We start from the raw sequence: 22,035 nt of genomic DNA, 5'->3' as shown, positions 1-22,035 counted from the left end.
AGCACCAACGCCCACCAATCCTACACACACACCCAACCACCAATCCCACACACAAACACCAACGAAATCCTCCACATACACCCCCCAAATCCCCCACAAACACCCACCCACTCTGATCGACCCCCTGTCGCGTCACTCACCGCTCCATCGCCCGTCAGCCTTCCCTCTGGTTCGCCGCGGCCCGACTCTAACAAAAACCCACCCCGCTCGACAGCCAGCGGGTGCCTGGACGTTTTTCGTCCACCCGCGGCACGTGTTGCAACAATGGGTGACTCTGTGTGCGACGGCCCGGGCGCGGAGGTGGTTTTCGGATAGGCAGCGCTCCGCTGAAGCGAGACGAACGCAGGTGATGTGAAGGAAGGAGACAGGTCGCCTGCTGGTAGATGCGACTGATGTCGCTCTTGAGGTGAGCTGAAGCGGAAGAGGAAGGAGGAGTGATGGACAGATGCGTGCAGTGGTGGTGGCACACACTGCCAGCAGAGAGACACGCGTCGGAATGGAATGCGACAGATTTGTGGCAGGTTGGATCGCAACGTGACGCCGAGGGACTCGCGTTGAGCTAAGGGTGGAAATGCACTGAAAAACTCTTCGTCCATCAGAGTCGAGACTTCTGGAAATGAGCTATCTTCTACCGTCATTTGCTGATATCAGCTATCCGATTGCTTACTTATTTACAATGTCAGTTTTTCGCCAGCAACTAGCCGATTTAGGCCACGGATAAGATGTTGATGATGTAAGATTATGTAAAACTGAAATAATTGCTGCCCTTTCTTGAGAAACAAGCAGCTTGAATTTAACTCACCGTACACCTGTTAATCCCTCCTTTCTGCATCCCCCCTCTGACCGTCTCGTCTGAGTAACTCAGCTAGCCAGCACGGCTGACGCGACTGACCGGTCGGCCGGAGCGCAGGGGTTATTTCCGCATCGTCGGCCTCGCCACTCCGTGTCGGCAGGATGAGGAAACACGGCCGGCCATCTCCACGTGATCGACACGTGCTGACAGCGCTAGCGTTAACACGCTCCGGCCAACTGCAGGCGCTGACAGCGGTGGCGTGAACAGGCCACGAGTCAGTGCTGATCGCTGTGCATGCCGGAAACCTGACCGAACGCCGGCTGACGAGGCTGTTCTTTCAGGTCACGGGTCTTAAAAAAGACTGCGCTAGATCGTAGCGGTTGAAAATTGCTTGATAATCACTTCCATTGAAATTGTACTACGTCTCTTCAATGTTCATTGCCTCATAACGAACCAATCAATCATGGAGGAACTTCAAGCATGATGACTTCATTAATTGACGTCATTTTTCACATTTTCTTGCAGCCATTCTTTGTCAGGCATCGCTGCCTGCCTGGCACCGGTGTACAATGCGCGGTATTTGCCTTATAATTAAAATACTTTCTATCCACACTGCTCTAGCAGCAAATTCATGGTAACAACTTCCTCTCTCGAACCTATGAAAGAGCCGTTCCGACACCCCCACAAACGCACCACTCCACTCAGCACAGCGAGACGGGTCTGCCATGCCTCGTTAGCTGCTTGTTATGAGGGCGGTAAGCAGCTAGATGAGAAAATAACACGTCTAGATGGAAAGAAAGCCGATAAAAAGCGACAGAGTTAGCCGGCGTCAGAGGCATCGGAGCTGACACCCGGTCATGTTTAGGAAGATGATTACATCCGGTGAGAGAGAGAGAGAGAGAGAGAGAGAGAGAGAGAGAGAGAGAGAGAGAGAGAGAGAGAGAGAGAGAGAGAGAGAGAGAGAGAGAGAGAGAGAGAGAGAGAGAGAGAGAGAGAGAGAGAGAGAGAGAGAGAGAGAGAGAGAGAGAGAGGAGAGAGAGAGACAGGGGAGAGGGAGAGGGAGAGGGAGAGAGAGAGGGAGGGAGGGAGGGAGGGAGGGAGGGAGGGAGGGAGGGAGGGAGAGAGAGAGAGAGAGAGAGAGGGGGGAGGGAGGGAGGGAGGGAGGGAGAGAGATATAGGATGGGAAAAGCGAAAGAGAAAGACAGCACGACAGAGATAGACGGAGATGAGAGAGATTTGCAAAACAACAGACAAAGAGCATCACGGCAAGACGAACCAAATGTATATACTAAGCAAACAAACACAGTCTATGTAGAGGGAAAACTGAAACTGGACGAGCATATGGAATGAAGACAAAAAACAATAACAAGAACATAAATGTTCAGAAAAGTAGAAACTGGAGAGTAGGAATTGGAACCAGTCCGACGAACCACCATCATATCTCTGTTAGTGTTACGCCGGCAGGCCTGTGTTACGACAGAACGGGAGAAACGAGATCTCAGCGAAGGACATGCGAGACAATGCCTGTCTAAATATGAATATACACTTACACCATAAGCGGTGACATCAAACAGATGCCAGCTGATAAAGAACGAATGTATAAACGGAGCATACTAAGACTGAGACAGCGAGACATGTCACGAATCCAGCTCATAAAAGGACACATGGCACCATGATTGAAGGGCGGTGGAATGTTTTGGATGATAAAGTTTGGTGAGGGCCGAATAATCACCAAGTATTAAGTCTCCAGCTAACTTCTAAGCAATGAAAATGAAGCAAATACAATTATCCCACAGATACGTCAAGATGATCTTCCCCTCCTCCTCGTATCCCATGACTTGTGGCCGGCAATCACTACGCCACCGCGATCCAAGTCACCGATAGGCGTCCTAGGGGCGGCGTTGTGGCAGGCACGGCACGTCATGTCACAGCAGCCTGTCCCGGACACTGTCCGCCTCTCCCCACACCAGAGGAGGCCGCCACAGCGCGGCACGTGGACACCATACAGAGATACTGGTCGGAGGCGGACCTCAGGTGGCTTTCACAGGTGTCTATCGATGACGTACCGATAGGGGAACATCTGGACAGATCTACACCGCCCCAGGGGACCCAAGACGTGCCGCTCATGGCAAATGGGCCGCCGGGCGGTGGGGAAACGGGACACCTCGCCCGGACCGCTTTTGGGGCTTCGGTAAAAGAAAAGATCGATGTGTCTTTTTGGGGAAATATTCTTTCACAGCTACGCACAAATATAATAAGAGATACACCGAAATTATTTCAATGGCCAATGCGGCACATTTAGTACAGCAAGATCAACAACCAGAAAGGACGTTGCTTCTGCTTGAAGGTCCTTTACCAACAAACTCCACTCCGGAACATCCCAAATAAATGAATAATATGTTACCGATGCACTGCAGTCAAAGCTGGACTATTGTAAGGTGTTTAAAAAAGTGGTTCAACAAAAAAGACAATCATCCCATCCGACGAAACTCAGCCCTGTATCACTCACCATCATCTGAGTCGACGGACCGTTGAGCTCGGGGCGCCGCCTGACCCGACGCCGCGGTCACGTGACCCCAGGTCAAGGTCATCACGGAGATGGCGGCCAGTAGGCGGCCGGCGGCCATGGCGACAGCGACAGCAGTGGCAGATGACTACTGGCTCCGTGGGACACCTGCAACAAACGAAAACAAACGTCAGTGTCAATTACAGTATACCTACACCGCACACGAGAAAAGTCTAGGTTAGATATTTAGCATGGACAGAAAATGTGGTCGATTTCAGGACGCAAATCACTTATAACGAGCGAATAAATAAGTGACTGCGATAAGAAAAGGCAAAGGAGCGACTAGAATCATTAGCGACAGGGGATATATTGAAGTACGACTTATACAGGATCAGGTTACCTTCACGATTCCTCGAGCAACGAATATTGACCTAATGCTCTAGCTACAATCTACAACGCTTTCGACAAGATACATTTGACATCAAAGTACCTAATCAATGAGACACTTTCAGGCGTTTCTGATCTTAGAGCTAGTCTTGAAACAGTCCTCGTATGTAACAGCCATTGCTAACGCACTACAATACTCAAAGCACCGGGAAGCCATCGTACCGAGCTTTATCTCTGGGGGGTGATCGGTTCATTATCAGTGACCAGGGAGGAGATTGGCCATTATCAGCTTAGCATCGAGCGTAGCCCGGCCGAGATAAAAGGGTGGGAAGGAGAGGTGGGGGCGGGGAACGATAGCGTGGAATGGGTGTGAGCTTCGTGCGAGTCCGGTCAGGTAAGCTGTGATGCTGATTCTTTTGATCATTCGAAAATCATGTTGATGGTTGAGCGAGAAAGAAATAGAGAGCTAGATAATACAATTTGGTTGGAAACTTTATAAAGATAACGTGCAAAGTACCCAATCGTTTGCGCGAGCAGCAAGAATACAGCAAACCAAAAGTATTCGCAGATTCATTCATTTGAAGAGACACCGGAATGCTCTATCACAAAAAGCGCAATCTACGCAACACTGGAAACACACAACAGCCTTTGTGGGAATAACCGGGACCGAAGCAGCAATTCGGAAGAAGCGGGTCGTTTCTGTCCCGAAAATTGGGCCAGCGCCAGCGAGAGGAGATAACCGATTCGGCTACCAGACACCCGGCAGCATGAAAAAGAGGATGGATTGAGAGATATTGCCCCGCATCTGCAGCCTTTGGAGGCACGAGAGCGATGTCATTTTGTTTTTCCACAACTGTTTGGGTTTACAATTTTGAGACGGATTATCGTATCCTGGAGGAGCAGAAAAAGAAAAGTGGCATTACAGCGGAAACAGCACGGCCAACTATCGTGAATCATAAAAATGTAACAAGTAAAAAGAGAGTGGTTGAAATAATTCCGGTTGAACAGCTGCGTATACGTAAGGATACCAGAGGGGAGCAAACATTTTGTGGTATCCACTTTATTATGTGTTACTAAAAACGATCAAATTAAAGTTTTGTTTGCTACAGTACTCGGCTTATGCTAGCTCTGATTTGACACAAGATCACAATGTTTATCCATTGAATAAATCGCAACAAAACTTCACATAAAAACTGAACGGAACCAAACTGTCTCCAACACGCTTCAACTCCATCGACTTGTGACAAGAGCCTTTCAAACTTTTACACGCCCCATCCGGCAGCGGCACTGCTTTTAAAACTTCCCGAGAAGGAGTTGTGCCACGCACTTAGTCGTCCCCTTCTCTAGTGTTGACTCTACGTGGGACGTTTTGCAGACCACGTCCTGCCGTCTTTTCGCGCCGCACGAGCGGGGCGCAAAAAGTACCGGCGACAGACAGCACCCCTGCAGAAGACCTGGCAGCACGCCGGCCGTTGCTGGCGGTTTTTCACAGCTGCCTGGCGACGACAGAGGCACTTGTGGCGAAATTGATGGTGCCAGGCCGGGATAATCGCCGTATCTGGCCACGGCGCCTCTGCCAAACTACAACTCTGGAAAACTCATGGCAGGGCCGCTGAGATACCCAGGATACGAGATGAGAAAAGATAAACGTAAATTATGGAAATAAGTATCATCAACATTCGGTTGATGTAAGACTAGTCCACAGTAGATAAGCAAGATTAAATACGCTAGCAGAGCACTCAGCACTACAATTAACAAAATTTACATTTGTTTATGAGGCGTACATTTCGCGAATGTCCACGGAAACGCCCAGAGAATCTCGTAAAACGCCCGCAATGCATTTTGATCACAAGCAGTTGCGGGAATACACGCGAAGCCCGGAGGCCTCTTTCCTCTCTGCTTCCAGAGCTGTCAATGAGACACCACATCCCTCGTTAACACTACATCCAGCCACCACTGCAACACCACTCATATCCTCCCCATCACACTCCTCAATCTGCCTTTGACGCAAAGCGCCGCGGGGCCTCATCAGAATCGCATTAGCTATTAGCCGCGGGCTGTTGGCCGGCGGTGAACACGGTCCGACATCGGTCGACATTAGAGACACGATCAGTCACCGCCTGTCTGACCAGCGGTTGCCGCTGTGGACACTCCATTAGGGGTGGCGCCGGACCCACGGCGGGGCGGAGGGCTCGAGGGGACACGGCGGACGGAGGGAGAAGAGCTGGGGAGGGGGTGATATCTAAAGGAAGATGTGCCACGCATATGAGGCAATGTTCCCGATAACTACCAGATAATTTGTCAGTGGAAGCAACTTCATTGATAAATGACCACAAGGGAAATAGTGTATCCACTCCAGTGAGGTAGACGTTTCGTGGAAAATAATTTGAATCAATGCGGGGGCAGCACAGCAGTCAAGAACATTCGCAACATCTCGAGGCTTCAAACACTGCATTTTAACCGTCTCGTTTCAAATCACATCAGCTCAATAATTCACGAATCAGGCTTCAAACGTTTCCCTCAGCCAGCCACCCAGTCTTAAAACGGCAGAATACGTGACCAGTCGCCACTCGCCACCTCTGAAACACTCCACGGCATCTCAGATCACCAATTCAGGCAACCGATATCACCAACGATCCAATGACATCACCCACAATCCAATGACGTCACCAGCACCCCAGTGACGTCACGGTACGTCAGTCGGACGCTCGCCGTCTGTTGGTTTTACAGCCGACCATAAATTGTCCCGTGTTCTGGCCCATTCCGAGCGAGCGTAAGCTGGCGCTGGATGGATGGTCGTATCTTCCGACACCAGCTGTGTCCGCGCACGATTGTCTGTCTGTCTGTCGGCGCGTGTGTGTGGCCCCAGTTGCGACAAGAGACGACACGTACCAGTCTCGCTGTGTGGTCGGGAAGAGACGGTACACAGGCGTTGTCTGGCTGACCGGCCCGTGCGCGCGTGGTGTTACCCTTCCCTTCAGTGCGGTGTGACACATATGAATGGACGCTTACGCTGTTCGCGCCCGCGATGTGACTCAACCGCAAGAAAACTGTACACAAGTGCTGGCTCTGATCCATTGCGGCAATTAAAAATAATGTTGCTCATCTTAAATGTGACCAAAGTGACAGCAGTGACAAACGTGCTTGTCGTAGCTTAGGTAAGTGGCAAGTGGCAAGTAGATGTAGCGAAGCTGGTTTTCCATAGTGGTCTTCTTTGGGCCAGAGTAGCTGTGAAAACTATGGACCATTATCCAATGTGGGTTGGACATTGGACAATCCCTGTCGGGCAAAGCTGCGATTTCAAGCAACCTGTCTTGAAACGAGCAACGCAAGGCCTAGTTTCAAACGCTGCCGCCCAAATCATGCCAGCTTACAACATACCAAAATCTACATTTCTTATATCTTCACGCATAGTCGTGTGCGCTTCTGAGCACAACACACTCCTCCGTTAGTTCATTTCTCCCACACATCATCTCCATCTCGCCCCTCCCTTCTTAGCGGCGCTGAATCCGCCGCTGCCCACGCACCATCTCCACCGGATGCGTCTCACGATCACCAGGTAGGCGATCTTTGTAATGGAAGAACCGTGTTCGTGGTCAGCGCAGAAACATCCTCCCCACCACAACCCACCCACACAATGCAGAGCGCGTGCACATCGCGGCGGAGCGGAACACGCGCGAGCGCAAAAGGTGAGAAGAGAAAGAGAGCGCATATGGTAGAATGTAGCACATCTAGGGCATGCAGTGCATGCGTCTAGCCAATCGTTTAGCAAAGAGGGAGGCGGTAGCACCGATGTTAGCACCGTAAGTAGAAGTTGAGAGACCACCACTCGCCAAGCCACCGTTCAGGTAATTTTGAGGAAACTAAACATAAAGGTAGCTCCCACCATTACGTCCTTCACAGCTAGCTTGGGTTAACACTTAGGTCTCACATTAGCCAAATTTGCCCATTGAAGACATGTTTCAAAGCATCTTGGCTACCGAAATAGCCATTCGTGAGAAAACGAGGCCCACTTCTTCGTTGAAACAATGGCGAGTGAATGGGAAAGGTGTGCCCGATCTATTCACGGAACGTATCCAGGAATCCGCTGAATGACAAGAATCAAACAATGCCACTGTTCGAGCTCTAATGGCCTGTGAACGAATTCCACAATGACGTTATCGAGCAGGCAATTAAAGCCAAGGACCTCTCGAGTCGAAGAAGCCTTTGATCCGAGCCTGTCCTCGCTCGTCCTAGTTCACATGGATTGGCGAAGTAGAACGATCTTCAGGCTAATAGCAAGCAGAGGTAGAACTTACATGAGCCGATCTTTAGAGCCCACGATATCATCGCATATGGTGAGATTTCATCGTAACAGCACAGACCCGGACAGACATACTGAAAAGTGTTCGGGATTACACGTTCCGCGATATTCAGAGGCCAGCTATCAGCACGCCGTTCTGTACCAACCACTCACATCGAGATATCTACGACGATTGCCGCCCGAACCGACAGGAACACGAGCACGTAATGCGACCATTCCGGCGCGGTGTCTCCAGTCGCAACCAGTAACCACGCCGTTAAAACCTCTCGCTATAAGCGCCAAGGTTACCGAACACTTCGATTCCACTCTCTCGAACCCAGACCCGTCATTAGAGATCTCCCTCGCTCCTTCGGCCCTTCTTGCGCGCGGGTTCCCTCACCTAGACACGGCATGACCGAACAAAAAGGGCCCGCACGCCGGTCCGAATGTGTCGGTCGGTCGTCGGGCCTGTAATTTGCGGTGATTGCCAGGTCGGCCCGGGTCGGGACAAGAAGGTGAGGGACGGTCCGAAGACCGAAGGGTCGCGCCGCAGAGCCGGGACGCTGGGAAGACGAACGCAGAGGCCGAGCCGGCGGCGGCGCCTTCAGAGAAGGGTGTGTAATGAAGAGCTGACACGCAGTAATTGTGTTGGTGACGCCTTTTTGTGGTTCTGGGCTGAAGAGGCGGGTCCAGAGTGCCCGACGCCCACCTGGCGCCTTTGTCGAGAGGGCACACCGAACAGATGGTGAATAAGCTTCGAGGTATCGGGGAGACATCATTATCTGGTTCGAATCCGCGCGACTTGTTGCACTCCATGAGTTCTTGGAACTCAGGAAAAACCGTCGCCACCCGCCAGTACCCATGTTGTTACTTGTCCAGTGACAAGCTAAGTACGTTCGTGTAAGATAATGGGATTAACGCCACTCTGACAACCAGTAAAGCTGCGTGGCTTCTTGTTTTACATTTCTCAGGAAAACATGCGACAATAATCTGATTATGAAACCGTTTTACCATTATACCCAAGGACTGACAAAAAGGACAATTCAGAATTCTCCCTAGATCGCCGTATTTCAAAGGCAGAATATAAACTATCCTGTTTATAGCCATCAATAACCAGTATAACGCCTTTTGGGGCGACTAACGGAGCGAGCGAGAGGGTGGGCCTTGCACGTGCGAAATTGCGGGGGGTACCTCCAACTGACTTGTGCACGGCACCCTACTAACTGGTCTCTAGCGATGTGCCAAATTTGGGCACAATCGGCCCAGCCGTTCTCGAGATCTGGAAGCGGCACCCTGCACGTGCGCACGTGCAAAATGGGTCCCAACTGACTTGTGCACGGCACCCTACTAACCGGTCCCTATCCGTGTACCAAATTTGAGCGCAATCGGTCCAGCCGTTCCCGAGATCTGGAAACGACCCCTGCACGTGCGCACGTGCAGCAGCACCCCAACTCTGGCACATGGATATGCAGTCCCTACTGGGTGCCTACCTACATGCCAACTTTCAGCGCAATCGGCCAAGTAGTTACCGAGATATTGCAACAATTACAAAAGTGACACCTCCTCGTTTTGCACGTGGCACGTGCATAAGGGGTCACCCACATGCATCGGGAATAGTCCAATACTTGGTAGCAGGAATGAAGCTACCCTACAAAAATTACCGCGTGTAAATCGGTCAAGTGGTTGCTGAGATATAAGCCTCGCAAAAGCGTGACCACGGCCGGCCGGCCGGCCGGCCGGCCGCTCATACTCAGAAATTTCCGTTAATCTAAGGAAAGACTACGCTCGCTTCGCTCGCTCCGTAAAAATGTCATCCCGGCCCTTCATGCTGGAAGATATTGCCTTGGTTATCCTAATCAAAACCGCAGCCGACTATATGACAAATTTCCTTTTGGTTACGCCACACACAATAACTTATAAAGGAGCCTCCCGGCCCCACAAGGCCACAGAAGAGCTCTACCGCTAGCAATCAATCACCTTCCAATATTCTCAAAAGCAGCCACACGCCAGCTTGTGGCTTAGTTCGATATCAATATCCTGCATCATCCTGAAGCTCGCTCTCAGCATCCATCAAGGACCGAGGAATTCCGCATCGTCTCCCACCATGCATCACGTTGGGGACCGTCGTGTCGTCGTAGATCCGGCCTGTCGGAATATGTTCGACACAGCCGGGGGTTTACGGAGGCTCAGCGAGGTCTCAGAACGGTCATCAGTCATCGAGGACGCTCAGCAACTGACAGCCAGCTGTCACACACGCTTCTAGCGAGCATACAAGGAGACAGAGCGTCTGGGAGAGCCAGGAGAGCCTGCAGGGCGAGCTGGGCTAGGGTCTGGGAGAGCTAGGAGAGCCTGCAGGGTGAGCTGGGCGAGGGTCTGGGAGTCCGGAGACTCTGCAGTCTCCGGGGTCTGGGCGAGGGCAGGGTCTGGGGAAACCAGGAGAGCCCGCAGCCCCCGGGGAGGTGGGCAAGGGCGAGGGTATCGGGAGGGCGTGGGCGAGCTGGGGGCTGACGGCTGTTGCACCGAGTGACAACGAGATAAGCCGTAACTCCTGTGCGGTGCTGATAGGGTGGCGATAAGTTGCTGGATAAGTTGAGTTTAGCCGTGAAGTTTGACTTTCCGCGGACCATCAAGTCTCCTTTTCGCGGTAGTCTGTCAAAGGTAAACACTGATCGCAACGAGGAAAGATGGGATGGTGGATAATGGATATTGAGCTTGTTTCCTAAAACCTCCGGTTGAAAGGTGCCATGAGTTTGATTCAAAATAGACTACCACGGTCACGTCATTACCCAAACACCACTCGCTGGCACAACTCCAAACTCATCACGAACAGAACAAACTCACTAACTAGACAGCACGTGCGGTGTTTCAGCGGCCTCCTCCCGGTGCCCTGAGGGCAGATGGACATCTCAGCGGCTCATTAGCAGCTGCTCTACTGAGCGGGAGTGTCCGAACACGCCCTCGTTACTGCACGAGCCACGGCTACAGCTGGGAGGAGTCGGACAGCCCGAACTGACACCATGACAGTTCAACCACCACCCCGCGGCTACTGATCTGATTTCAGCCTTCAAGACGCAAGAGTTTTACTTGAATTTATTTGCATTAATTTGTTAGCCATTTATTTTAGTTTTACGTGCAGACAACAGGTCATGTTGACTTGATAAGCCTCATAAATATGTTTCTAAACTTCATGACGGAGAGCTCCACATCACCAGTCCGAAAATAACGATATGCTTTAAGACTACAAGGCTCAAAGCAGAATTATGCTTCTAGATTATAACACTGCGGAGTTTTCTTGACTTCAGAAATGCAAGCGACACTATCAGCACCGCACTTTGAGCTTTGATTCGCCGTTTCCTCCAGTGCAGTTTTTCAGAGAAACAGACAAAGCGGAAGACTACCCGGTCTTCAAATGTTACCGACGCCCCTTCGGAAGTCCCCGCCCCCCTGCAATCTCATCACGTGCCACTCTGTGTCATCACGTGACCACACGAGTGTTCTGTCTCGCGTGTCGGGAGGAGGGTGGTCGCCGCTTTCAGCAGGGGGCGAACAACACTCCCACTGGGCGGCCACGTGCGGCTTCCCTCCGACCCACGTCACCCCTTCCTGCACGTGACAAGACCCAGACCTGCGCCCACTGTCCCTCCGCAGGAGGGGAGGCGTCCCCCTGTGACCCTACCGCCATCCACCCTCCCCTTCGAGGTCCGCCCGCCGCCCGTCGCCGCGCCGGTAAATATTATGGGAGACCCGAGCCAGGGGAGGCGGCTGCGGGCGCCGGGCACCGCCACCACGGAGGTCCACCGTCACCGGACACCGGGGTCACGTGACCGGTGGGCCCGCATGTGCCCCCGGATGAGGGATGGCGCCCATCACCGGGCTGATGCGCCCCCAGTACGGGGGTCGATGTTGGTTATCGACCAAGACTGCCGAGGAAATGAGTTTGGATAGGGTACGTCTCAGTAATATGGCCCATGAGGTCACGGGGCTGGATAGATCTTAGTGGTATGGCTCTTTTTGACAAACCCTTCGGCTGATTTCCGCTTCAATATTTTCATCTATAGGTACTTCTTTCTTGTTAATGTAAATGCTAAAACCATGAGTGAGGTTTTCGAATAAAGCATGACAGCATAAATATGATTGATACAACCGGTGACAGAAACAGACGGGTTGAATTATTGATACCCAAACCACCTATCAGCGCCGTATTCATCCACTTCTTATTGACCTCACTAAGTCGGTCTATAATTTGTATCCCCCAACTCTGGACTCATGACAAACGATATCACTCCCAAATAGTCCCACTCGTGAAACGAATGGGACCAACCAGCCATGGATTGACCCTAATCAACTCAACTCGGGATCGAGCTCAAGAGCTTATAACTAACGAGCAGACCATCTAACGACCCCGAAAACTGACAGGCCAGCGTCACGGAGCGTTAGGCAGCTTTGGGCAGAGAACAGTGTGGGAACGTCTAGTTGAGCCAATGGCTGATATTCTTTCGAAAAAGAGGCATTTTTTCACAGCTTTTCTTTACGTTAATTTAAACTGATGCAAAACAATTATAGCCACTTATGCCACTTGCTGCCTAAATGTTACATCATTGAGCAAACCAAGTCTCTTCGCTGACGCTTATCTAATAGCTATGCATCTATGCGCTTATCTAATCTATGCAAAAGACCCTGCCATTGATCAATGATCAAACCCTGCGTGCGTTTTATTAGAATCCAGTCCGAAAACGTCGCTCCTTTGATCCGTGGCGCGATTTCCAGAACCAATCACAGACATCGCAGGCGCACATGTGTGGTTCAGCCTCTTGGCCCAGCCCGCAGACCTCGGTCAGCTCGGTCAGCCAACTGCTGTGGCAGCCGTCACAGGGTTTCAGTTCAGACGACTCAGCAACAGAGCTCAACTCAGCGGCCCTCGCTGCTGACATGCAGACGGTGTCAGGTGCCTAGACGTCGACACCGCGAAAGCTGCAAACGAAGCCACAGCACAGAGTGCCCACGAGTCTGAGGTATCACATCAGTTTCGGAACATGTGGCCGTTCGACAGCACCGCAAAAGCGACTCAGCTGTTGAAAATGTCAGCGAAGAGGTTGTGCGTCAGGGGAGTGACCTGTGATTGTCGGGTTGGCAGGAGCCCAGCGCTGATTCGCCTGATATTGGTCACGCAAAAACTGAATAGGTACGTAAGCTTGGTAGGTTGAGTCAACTGATGGCCAGCTTGATAGATAAAATGCCGAATTCAAAACAATGAAGTAAAGCGAGCAGACCTAATAAAGACAAGCTTCATTAAGTCTCACGCCATAGGATGAGCGCTCACACTGGGATTACATCCCGATCTCCGCGGCTCGTCGCTTACTAAATCACCCGCACAGATTTAGCTATCCGAGAACCGAAGATAAATGTCGACATCTCTATCGTCGCCAATCGATAGCACTACTCCCAGCGGCGTACAAACTCCGCCGACGTTGAAAAGCGCTGACCATCCTGTTGAATTTGGTTAGTTCTCTCTGGTGCCGCTCGTGGGGTTTCTCTGGTGGCCTCCGCGGGCTCCGGTGGTTTCGGGAAGCCAGCTCGGGGTCTCTGGTGTGGTGTAATTGATTCAGGACGTGGCTGATAGCCTGGCCTGGGGCGCGCCAACACTGATTGAGTTCCTGACCTGATCAGCCGTGAGCTGGGCTCGGCACGATGGGCGGGGCAACTGTGTGATTGACGGATAAGTCTGATCGCCGGGCTGAGGTCAAAGGCTGATGGGTGAATCCAACCCCACGTAGACTCAGCCAGGCTCTCCTCTATCGACCGTTCAATGGGTTCATTGTTACGGAAGAACAAACAGCGCACGTCATGACCTGACCCTTACCCAAAGCTCGACGTCCTAACGGAACCATCTCCGCCCCTTCGTGCTCCTCTGTGATGAATTTGCAGGTGAAAAGCAGCGTCTCTACCGAATGATGCCCATTGAATATTCAATGTTTACGTCCGTTTTTCATCGGTCTGGAAGTAATGTAGGTTGAAACAGCACGCGCTTTCAATCGCTGCTGGTACCGGTCTGTGCATACGATCCATACCATCAGCACAAATCACTCTGGAAAACATCTTGGCGCCGCAGGGATGCGCTCACTCGTTTACCTGATGGAGAGATAGGACACAGTGCTACCGAGCGACCTAAAAACAAGTTGAGGGCAGCTCTCAGCGAACGCAGCAGCGGCTCAAGGCAGCCCCAGTTGCCCGTTGTGTCTGTCAGCATGGTCATTTACCCCCTTCTCTCCGGGCAGTCTCGTTCCATCTCCCTCCTCCGACGCTCTTCTCGCATCTCCCGCGGTCTAGACGCCGCGAGGAACGGAGGTAATGAGCGAAAAATGGGCCCAAAGTAGAGCCTAAACGCACCAGCTCATTAGGAGATAGCCACGGAAGGGAGGCACTCCTAAAATACACCATGCCGCAGAGCTCCTATGAAGGGCTGGCCAAGGAAGCAACTAAGCCTATTTAGGATGATGCAAGAGCGTGTTATTGCTCATTAATTGCTCGTTTCCCATTAGGGGAGCCACTGCACAGATTCAAGTGACAAAATAGATCCTTAAAGAACACACCGATTAACCATGCATGCCACATTTCTCCATGCTCATCCAGTATAGAAGAAACAAAGCAAGCGCATCCAACCAAAAGTAAACATCCCGTATCAATCAAACAAAAGAAACACCGCAGGCTATCTGCTCCTCCCCTGCATTCCCCGTCGAGTCCCTCCCGTAAAGCCTCTCCGATTAGTGAGTGTTTTTGCCGGCCATCCGCCGTCCCACAATCCTCGTTATCCAGCGCTCGAGGCAGCGTCCCCAGAGACCGTCGGACTGTTTTGCCCCGCCGCGCCCCGCCCACGAGGGGCAGCCGGTCCTACCCTGGAGATGAGAGGCGATCCCATTTGCCCGGCTGGCCAGTAATCATCCATCATCACAGGAGTCGTGGACGGCCCGAGGCCTGTGAGGTGCCCGAGGGCGCCCATTATGGAGAGCATGGTAGCGGTGGCGGCTCGCGGACGGATAATGACAGACTGGAGTGGTAGCTCAGTCGGAGTCGATGTCGGCGAGGCGGTGATGGTTGCAGTGACCAAGCTTGAGCAGTGAGAAGCCTCGCTGAATTGGACATCAGATGCGACAACGAGTGGACATTGTTTAGAGCAGAAGCGTTGGAAGATATGGCGTTATATCGTTCGTTATCAACAATCTACCAGTGTTGAACAGACGTTTTCGCTGACGCGCTCTTACGCATGAGCCGAGCTGAGTTGGGCGCCTTCCCACTCTCGAGTCGCATGAATACAGCTTTACTGACTTGCATCTAGCTGAATATCTTGACACCAAACGGCACACGCACGTCGCACGGCAGCGCTGGATTCGGTGGAAATCTCATTACAATTTCAATGCGTTGAAATTGACGGTCACATCAGTCACACCAGCATAGGTGCACTTAATCATGGGTGAAATTTCAAACCACTGTTCCGATCACTGAATGACACTGATCGGATCCGAATTAGAAATCAAGGTGAGGTGGCGCCCTGTCATGTAGTGATGGAGCCCTATACAAAACAGCGCTCACGAGTCGGCTTTCTCTGATGCCACGCCGTGCTGCCACGCACCAACAGCGAGGGGCCAAAGACAAAGCCCTGGGGCAGGCCTCGTTCCGCTAGCTCCGCCCGCCCCGCTTGTTAGCTCCACTCCAAACCACCGTCAAACGGGGGGGGGAGCATGGCACCAGCAATCCACGCCCAGCAAAGCGTCACGCGCGTCACTTTATGCTGTGTCACAATTGTTACGCGCAGCTGTCGCAACTAATACATCGAGCGCTCCGTAGAAAATGAACCATCACGTCGACTTTATGAGCGCGTCCGGTCTGTCTCGACTAGGCCTTACGAGCGCTGGCGGCCCGACGAAACGGTTAGAGCCAGAACCAGAGGTCACACAGAGGTCAGTAAAAGGTCACAAGACACCCGCGGGTCACAGACGGTGTCACTCAAGTAGGTCACCGCCGAACGAACGACCCGTCACAGGTCGTTCAGTCAACCGCAGCGAGCTGACGCCGCTATTACAGCGTATAAATGCCTGACATCGACACACCCAGCCATCCCATGTCGCAGAGCTGTAACCCTTCCCTACTCTCCCAGCGTCCCTCCCAGCAGTCACCGAGCTCTAACAGGCGCTCATCATGCCAGCTCGCCACATCCTCCGCAACAACCTGGGTCACACCCAGGTCAAACCAAAGGGCAGCCGCACGACCATCAGAGAGGTCATCCACGCCGCCCTTCAAAGGAACGGCTAGCTCGCCGGCAGTGGAGACCACCCGCAAGGCTTGAGTCAACATTGTCCAATACACGCTCGGAGAGGTTCAATCGCTGCTCGTAAAGCACCTCGCGTCCGAGGCAGCTGGGACGGCGGGTCCGGGTTGAACGTCGCGACCAAAACGGGCTGCGGAGCGCCTACGAAATATCAATAAAGCCGTGCAGCAGGAAGGTGGGAGGATTCAGAAGGTCATGGGATCCTGGGGTTATGATGCTGATGATGTGAATTGTGAGAGTGACTGCGGAAACGACTCATATCAGATAATTATTGCATATGGTGTTTACTATTTGTATTATACATGGACTATATGGCAGATTTAATTTCCTGAAAATCGATAAAGCTGACCGAGCTATATTTCAATATTTCATTGACAAAAGTTTCACCGAAGGTTACGTTGTCACGCTAGCATTGTCTGCAAATCAGCGCGAGAAATTTACGTTGGAAAAACAATATTTATTGTTTCCAGCGGTACCCCATTGAGTGTGCTGTTGCTGCTGTCACCTCTGACCCTTGTAAACACCGGCTGAGAAAGCATTGCCTCCACGAGCGCCGCCAGTCTGACAGCGACCACTTCACGACTCGACACAAGTCGCGTGACACCGGCCTCACGTCGGGCACGACGAAAAGCGGAGCCGTGTTCGCCAGAGCGGTGCGCACGGCTCGTCGACAGCCGCTCACGCTGATGGTGACGGATCACGTGACGGTCACGTGGCCTACACGCTTTGTAACGCCTGCTGGTCATGTGACAGCGCGCTCTGCCGCAGCCGTTTCTTTCCCGCTGCGCTTCCCTGTCGCTGTCACCAGGGAGGCGCTTCATTCGGAGCGACTCGCCACGTCTCGCGTCCGGCGTGTCGTTCATTAAACGCCATCAAGCGTCTTGAAGCGCCACAACGAGCCACAATTACGTCATCAAGCGCCATCAGTCGCCAAGGAGCGTCACCAAACGCCGCAGTGCGCCATAGAGCGCCACTAAAGGTCATCAGGCGTCATCAATCGTCACCACACGTCACCATAGTGTCAGAGAGCGTCAACAGGCGCCGCAATATGACCATTCCGAGTCAACATGTGCCACGTTTGTGACATCAGTAGTCCCACCGAGCCACAACATCGCTATCAAAAGTCACTGAGCATCATAAATTGTCACCATGCGCCACAGACGTCGCAGAAAAGCCATCACAGTGTCGTCGACTATATCGTAGCTGTGTGGTCGGTCTGAGCAGGCTATGCGGATCCCGGGAGAGGGACTGGCGATGGGGGAGGGGTACCGCAAGGATGCCCGCTGGGCGCACCTTTGTTTTTCACGTTAATTATCCGGTCTTGATGGAGTGGAACAGGGGCAGAGAGCGGCGGGGTGCGGGTGCCGGGGACGGTCAGGGAAGGGAAACGCGGGAGGAGAGGAAGGGAGTGAGGGGGACAAAGGTAGGGGCAGCTGTGGGAGAGATATATAAATGAGCGAGGGAGAGGTCAGGTAAACGGGAGTTGCTGTATTGCGCAATTGAAAATTGAATATCTAGAATAATAGACGCACAGTCGAAAATTAAATGCCTAGAATGAATGAAAGCGCATTGTCGAAGAAACACAGCGCAACATTTCCGTATTTTGGAAAATATTCTTGCATTACCATATCGCGACAGTATTACAACACCACAACCCAATTCCCTGGCCCATCCCATTTATGTCATGTTTTATGACCGGGCAAATGTGCATTTCTATTATGCCAGTAATAACGCTACCGAGTCTAGCGCAATATTGCGTTCCGCACGCTATTTGCAAGTTCAATGCTGGCAAAAATAGCAGTGCGTCTGAGATGCATCACCTCGCGCCATAAATCCACACACGTCTGGGCCAGGATGATAACGCCAAATCTGCACCATGCCGCGCACCAAGCACTCGTGCGTTGGTTCAAAGCAGGAATGGGCCGGAGAGATGGCCAACTTTCCCGGCAGGAGGAAAACTTGAGCAATCCCCGCTCTGACGCGCTCATATAGGTGACTGTCTCGGGTCGCAGCGAAAGAAGTTTGGAAGAGAGCTTAAACGCAGTTCACACTTGCCCGTAAGGTCTGCCGGTGACGGGCCCGACACCGTCAAAACGGCCGAAACCGACGGAGCGACGGCCGTCAGGTCGACGGGCATGTGTGAACCGGCAGCGTTTGACGGCCGGCAACAGCTGACTGCGCCGGCGCCGGACCTGACGGCCGTCGTTTTGGAAAGTTCAGCAATGTTCAACTTTTGACGGTGACGGGCCCGTCGGTTTGAATGTCTGCGTGTTGGAGGAAGAGGAAAAGGAACGTTATCATGCAGCATGAAGCTTAAATGCATTTTTAGGATAATTTATATCATTTTCTATCCATTTGTTGAGATGAAAGTATTTATTACGGCACGATATCTTGAGATTCGATCCCTGATTTAAGTCAGCGAACCGATGTGTCTTTCATTAAAATAAAATTGCAGCATTATTTGACATAAAAATGTAAAAGCGTGGTATTTTATTTCTGTAATTCAAAGAATATTTTTAACTTCCCGGCCTCTACCCTCCCCCATCCCCTTCCCCCATCTGCGCCCATCTCGAAAATGGTGCGCCATTTCTGTCACAACATATGGCAGCCAATGGGAGCTACCAAATCTCAACTTTCGTTTGACGGGCTGCAGGCCGTCAGGTCGACGGTGACGGGCCCGACACCGACAGACTGACGGTCATGTGTGAACTGCGTTTTAGAGGCTTGGTGCGTCGCTGCCAAAAAGAGATACATGGATAGTTTTAACTCTCATCAGAAGTCATTGCTTTTAAAAAGACTCCGGATGAAATCGTCTTGATACCGACCGTTGCAAAATGCAGAGAATAGCAACAAAGTTGACTTGTTACAGCAAGTGCGCCCTTGTCCGACAGGGTCTGTTCAAAGGTGTCGGCAGACGGCATCATCAATCGATTTTTTTCGTCCCGTTAGCCCTCCGATGGTTCCAGTTCGCCCTAGGTGTGGACAGACGCCTCATCTGTCTCCGTTTGGGCACGCTCCCCCAGGGGACGTTCACTCAGGCACGTTCCCCTCTCAAGGGCAGCACCGTTTTAACAGTGCCGCTCGCCGCCTGCCAGGGACAGGGGGCGGTCCGACGTCCCCCGTCCATCAACGTCCCTCGGCGAAGAACGCCCCTTTGGTCCTCTCCACCACGACCGCCGTCTCCAGCGCTGGTGATACAGTCTACACTCCACAGTGTCTCAGCCTACAGTCGACACCGCCTCCGCCACAAGCGCCGTCGGCTGGTGAGGTCGGCTCGAGGTCCGCACATAAATCCCGGCGTATGTCATACCACCGTCACTCCTCCCAGTTTCTGTCTTGGTGCGTCCAACTCTCGATGGAGAGCCGCCTCCCTGAGGGCGGCGCTTGTCTGGATAACGTCTTCACGGCAAATTAGAGTGGCAGGTTTACGGTGCGCCTTCACGCTGGATCAGAGTGGCGAGTTTTACGGTGTTGGGGTAGATACGGGTGTTTCCAGGAAGACTTAGATCTTCAGATGGAACGCATTGTAGGTGATGTAACGTGACTGGTGGAATTGTGGGGCGCGCCAGTGGCTCAGAAACAGATAAAGAAGGACACTTGGCCGGGCTTTGTGGGTGAAACTGAGATAGCTAAATATACCTTCATGGGGATGGAATAACATTTGGGCATACTGTCAAGCCCCGGACAAAGCTTACTGATTTCCACAGTTAAACTTATAAGGAACTTGCAACAAACATCAATTGGCACGTGATTAAGCTGGCAAATGCCAAATTTCATGCCCACTTCGATACTCTAGCCCCCCCCCCCCTCCCAAAAAGCGATGGTACGGTTCACATATAGGCACAAAAATACAAAAAGGGCAGCATGTAAAGCAAACGATTTTACTTATTCCTTGGCAGGTGAAGTTAAACCTAATCTAAGAAAAGACAGCTCTCTGTTCTTCAATGAAACAGTCGGGCTGTTCACCACGGGTGACCCACATCACGACAGGAGACCGACACCTCCCACCTCGAGGCAGGCCGCCGGGGGACCTCCTCATCAGGCCGCATCAACCCGCACAGTCCCATCGGGGGGACAAATTGCAGAGCCGCTCCATCTGCTGCTGCAGATGCTGCAATCCTGCAACCGCACTGTTGCAGAGAGGGAGGGGAGAGAAGGGTCTCTACCACCTGACGTCTGTCGTTCTGAAACGCCTCATTACTGCCAACAGAGCCTTGTGTTACGAACAGCAGGGCAGCTACTGAACGCGTGGTGAAGCCACCGAGGCATCTGCGGCAGGGGTGAGAGGACGGAAACTGTTGCACAATCGAAAGGTAGATGCAGCTATGAATAACCGTGATGGCAACGGTGGATAAATAAATGTCGAAAACGTGACCATTACCCACCATTAGATGCCGTAAATGTCAATTGCATTAAACCAACCCATCGCTTCTGTCGCACTACATTCAGCAAGCAATCTACCAAGACACTTTGACCACGATGGTACCCTTCTCTGTTGATTCCAGCCTCCATCTCTCCCTTTAGGGGACTGCACCTTCTAGCCATGGCTATCAATAACCAGTCGTATTTCGTGCCGTTTTACTGCAGCTCTTGCCCTCCAAAGTGGCCGTAACACCTCACCCACGGAGGGCAGTTTGGCGAGACACCGGTCATCACTGCACGTTATTTGTAGCCCAGTAGCCTGACAGAGCGTCCAGCCGCTGAGGCACTGTTAAATCCACAGGCAGCACTGTTAAATCCACAGGCAGCGCTGCTAAATCCACAGGCAGCTCTGCTAAATCCACAGGGAGCGGAGTTAAATCCACAGGGAGCCCCCACACACAATGGGAGCCAGACATGGCAGCGCCATTGGAGCTGGGAGCTCGCTGTGAGCGAGTGGAAGCCCGACAGTGCCAGCAGCTGGAGACAGCTGCGCCGCTCCGAAGCTATATAAATGCTCGAGAAGGCTGAACGATCAGTCAGGAGCCGGGTAGGCGTGAACAATGAGATGCTTTGGATTCGGCGGAGAATGGATGCCGGCGAATTGGATGAAGGGAATGGGTAGAGCAAGAAGATAGGGCCGAAACAGACGGAAAATTACGCAATTCCGTACGGGGGCGGACGATCTTTGCAAGATAAAATTATCGCTCAAAGTGCATACGCTCGCAACCATTGTCGCCGCCGGACAGAATTACTTCATTTTTAGACGGTCCAAGAATAGCCACGCAAGGCCATGCGCTTATTCAACCATCAAAACAGCAAAATGTGTCCAGCTTCAACTTCAGGCCAAAGCTCAGATCACCATCAATCCTGCACGAGTCATATAACAAATCCCAGAAAAGCGGCACCAAAAATCACACTGACCAGGCGTTTAACGCTGAAAACTTCCAGCCCCATCATGGAAGGTAGGAGCATGCCTTACCCAATGACTCCGGCGATCACCGTGCTCAGCTACGGTTTTCCCCAAGCCTACGACCCGAATTTGGAGCTCTGGCCAGTCCCAATCTATGTATCACAGACCCTAACTTACGCTGGCGTCGACCGCGTAGCAGCTGGCTTTCCTGGGAGAAAATACACGCCACTTTAGGGGCTCCCGAAGCACAAAGCCTGCGCTGGAAAATACTGGTCAGCGTTTCCCAAATATTGAGCATATAGTCGCCGGTGTTGACCAGTAAAAGGAAATTCCTCAATAAGGTTGGATCAATGCTTTGAGAAAAATAAAGTTAAATGTAGTTCCCTGTTTCTGTATTCTTTGAGAAGGATAT

At 52.1% G+C, this 22,035-nt stretch overlaps 1 protein-coding gene across 1 annotated transcript in view; it reads right to left on the bottom strand.

The window, feature by feature from the left end:
• Positions 1-22,035, bottom strand: part of LOC122364173 (netrin receptor UNC5C-like) — a 98,575-nt gene that overhangs the window by 58,095 nt on the left and 18,445 nt on the right. The window contains exon 2 of the mRNA XM_043334315.1: positions 3,303-3,467. Within this exon, the coding sequence (XP_043190250.1) occupies positions 3,303-3,420 (118 nt within the window). The 5' untranslated portion in view covers positions 3,421-3,467. The remainder of the gene's footprint in view (positions 1-3,302; positions 3,468-22,035) is intronic.

The sequence above is a fragment of the Amphibalanus amphitrite genome, unplaced genomic scaffold (assembly GCF_019059575.1).
Source record: "Amphibalanus amphitrite isolate SeventyFive unplaced genomic scaffold, NRLGWU_Aamphi_draft 000660F_arrow, whole genome shotgun sequence".
Classification (NCBI taxonomy): domain Eukaryota; kingdom Metazoa; phylum Arthropoda; class Thecostraca; order Balanomorpha; family Balanidae; genus Amphibalanus; species Amphibalanus amphitrite.
This window is presented reverse-complemented; position numbering and strand designations above follow the sequence as displayed.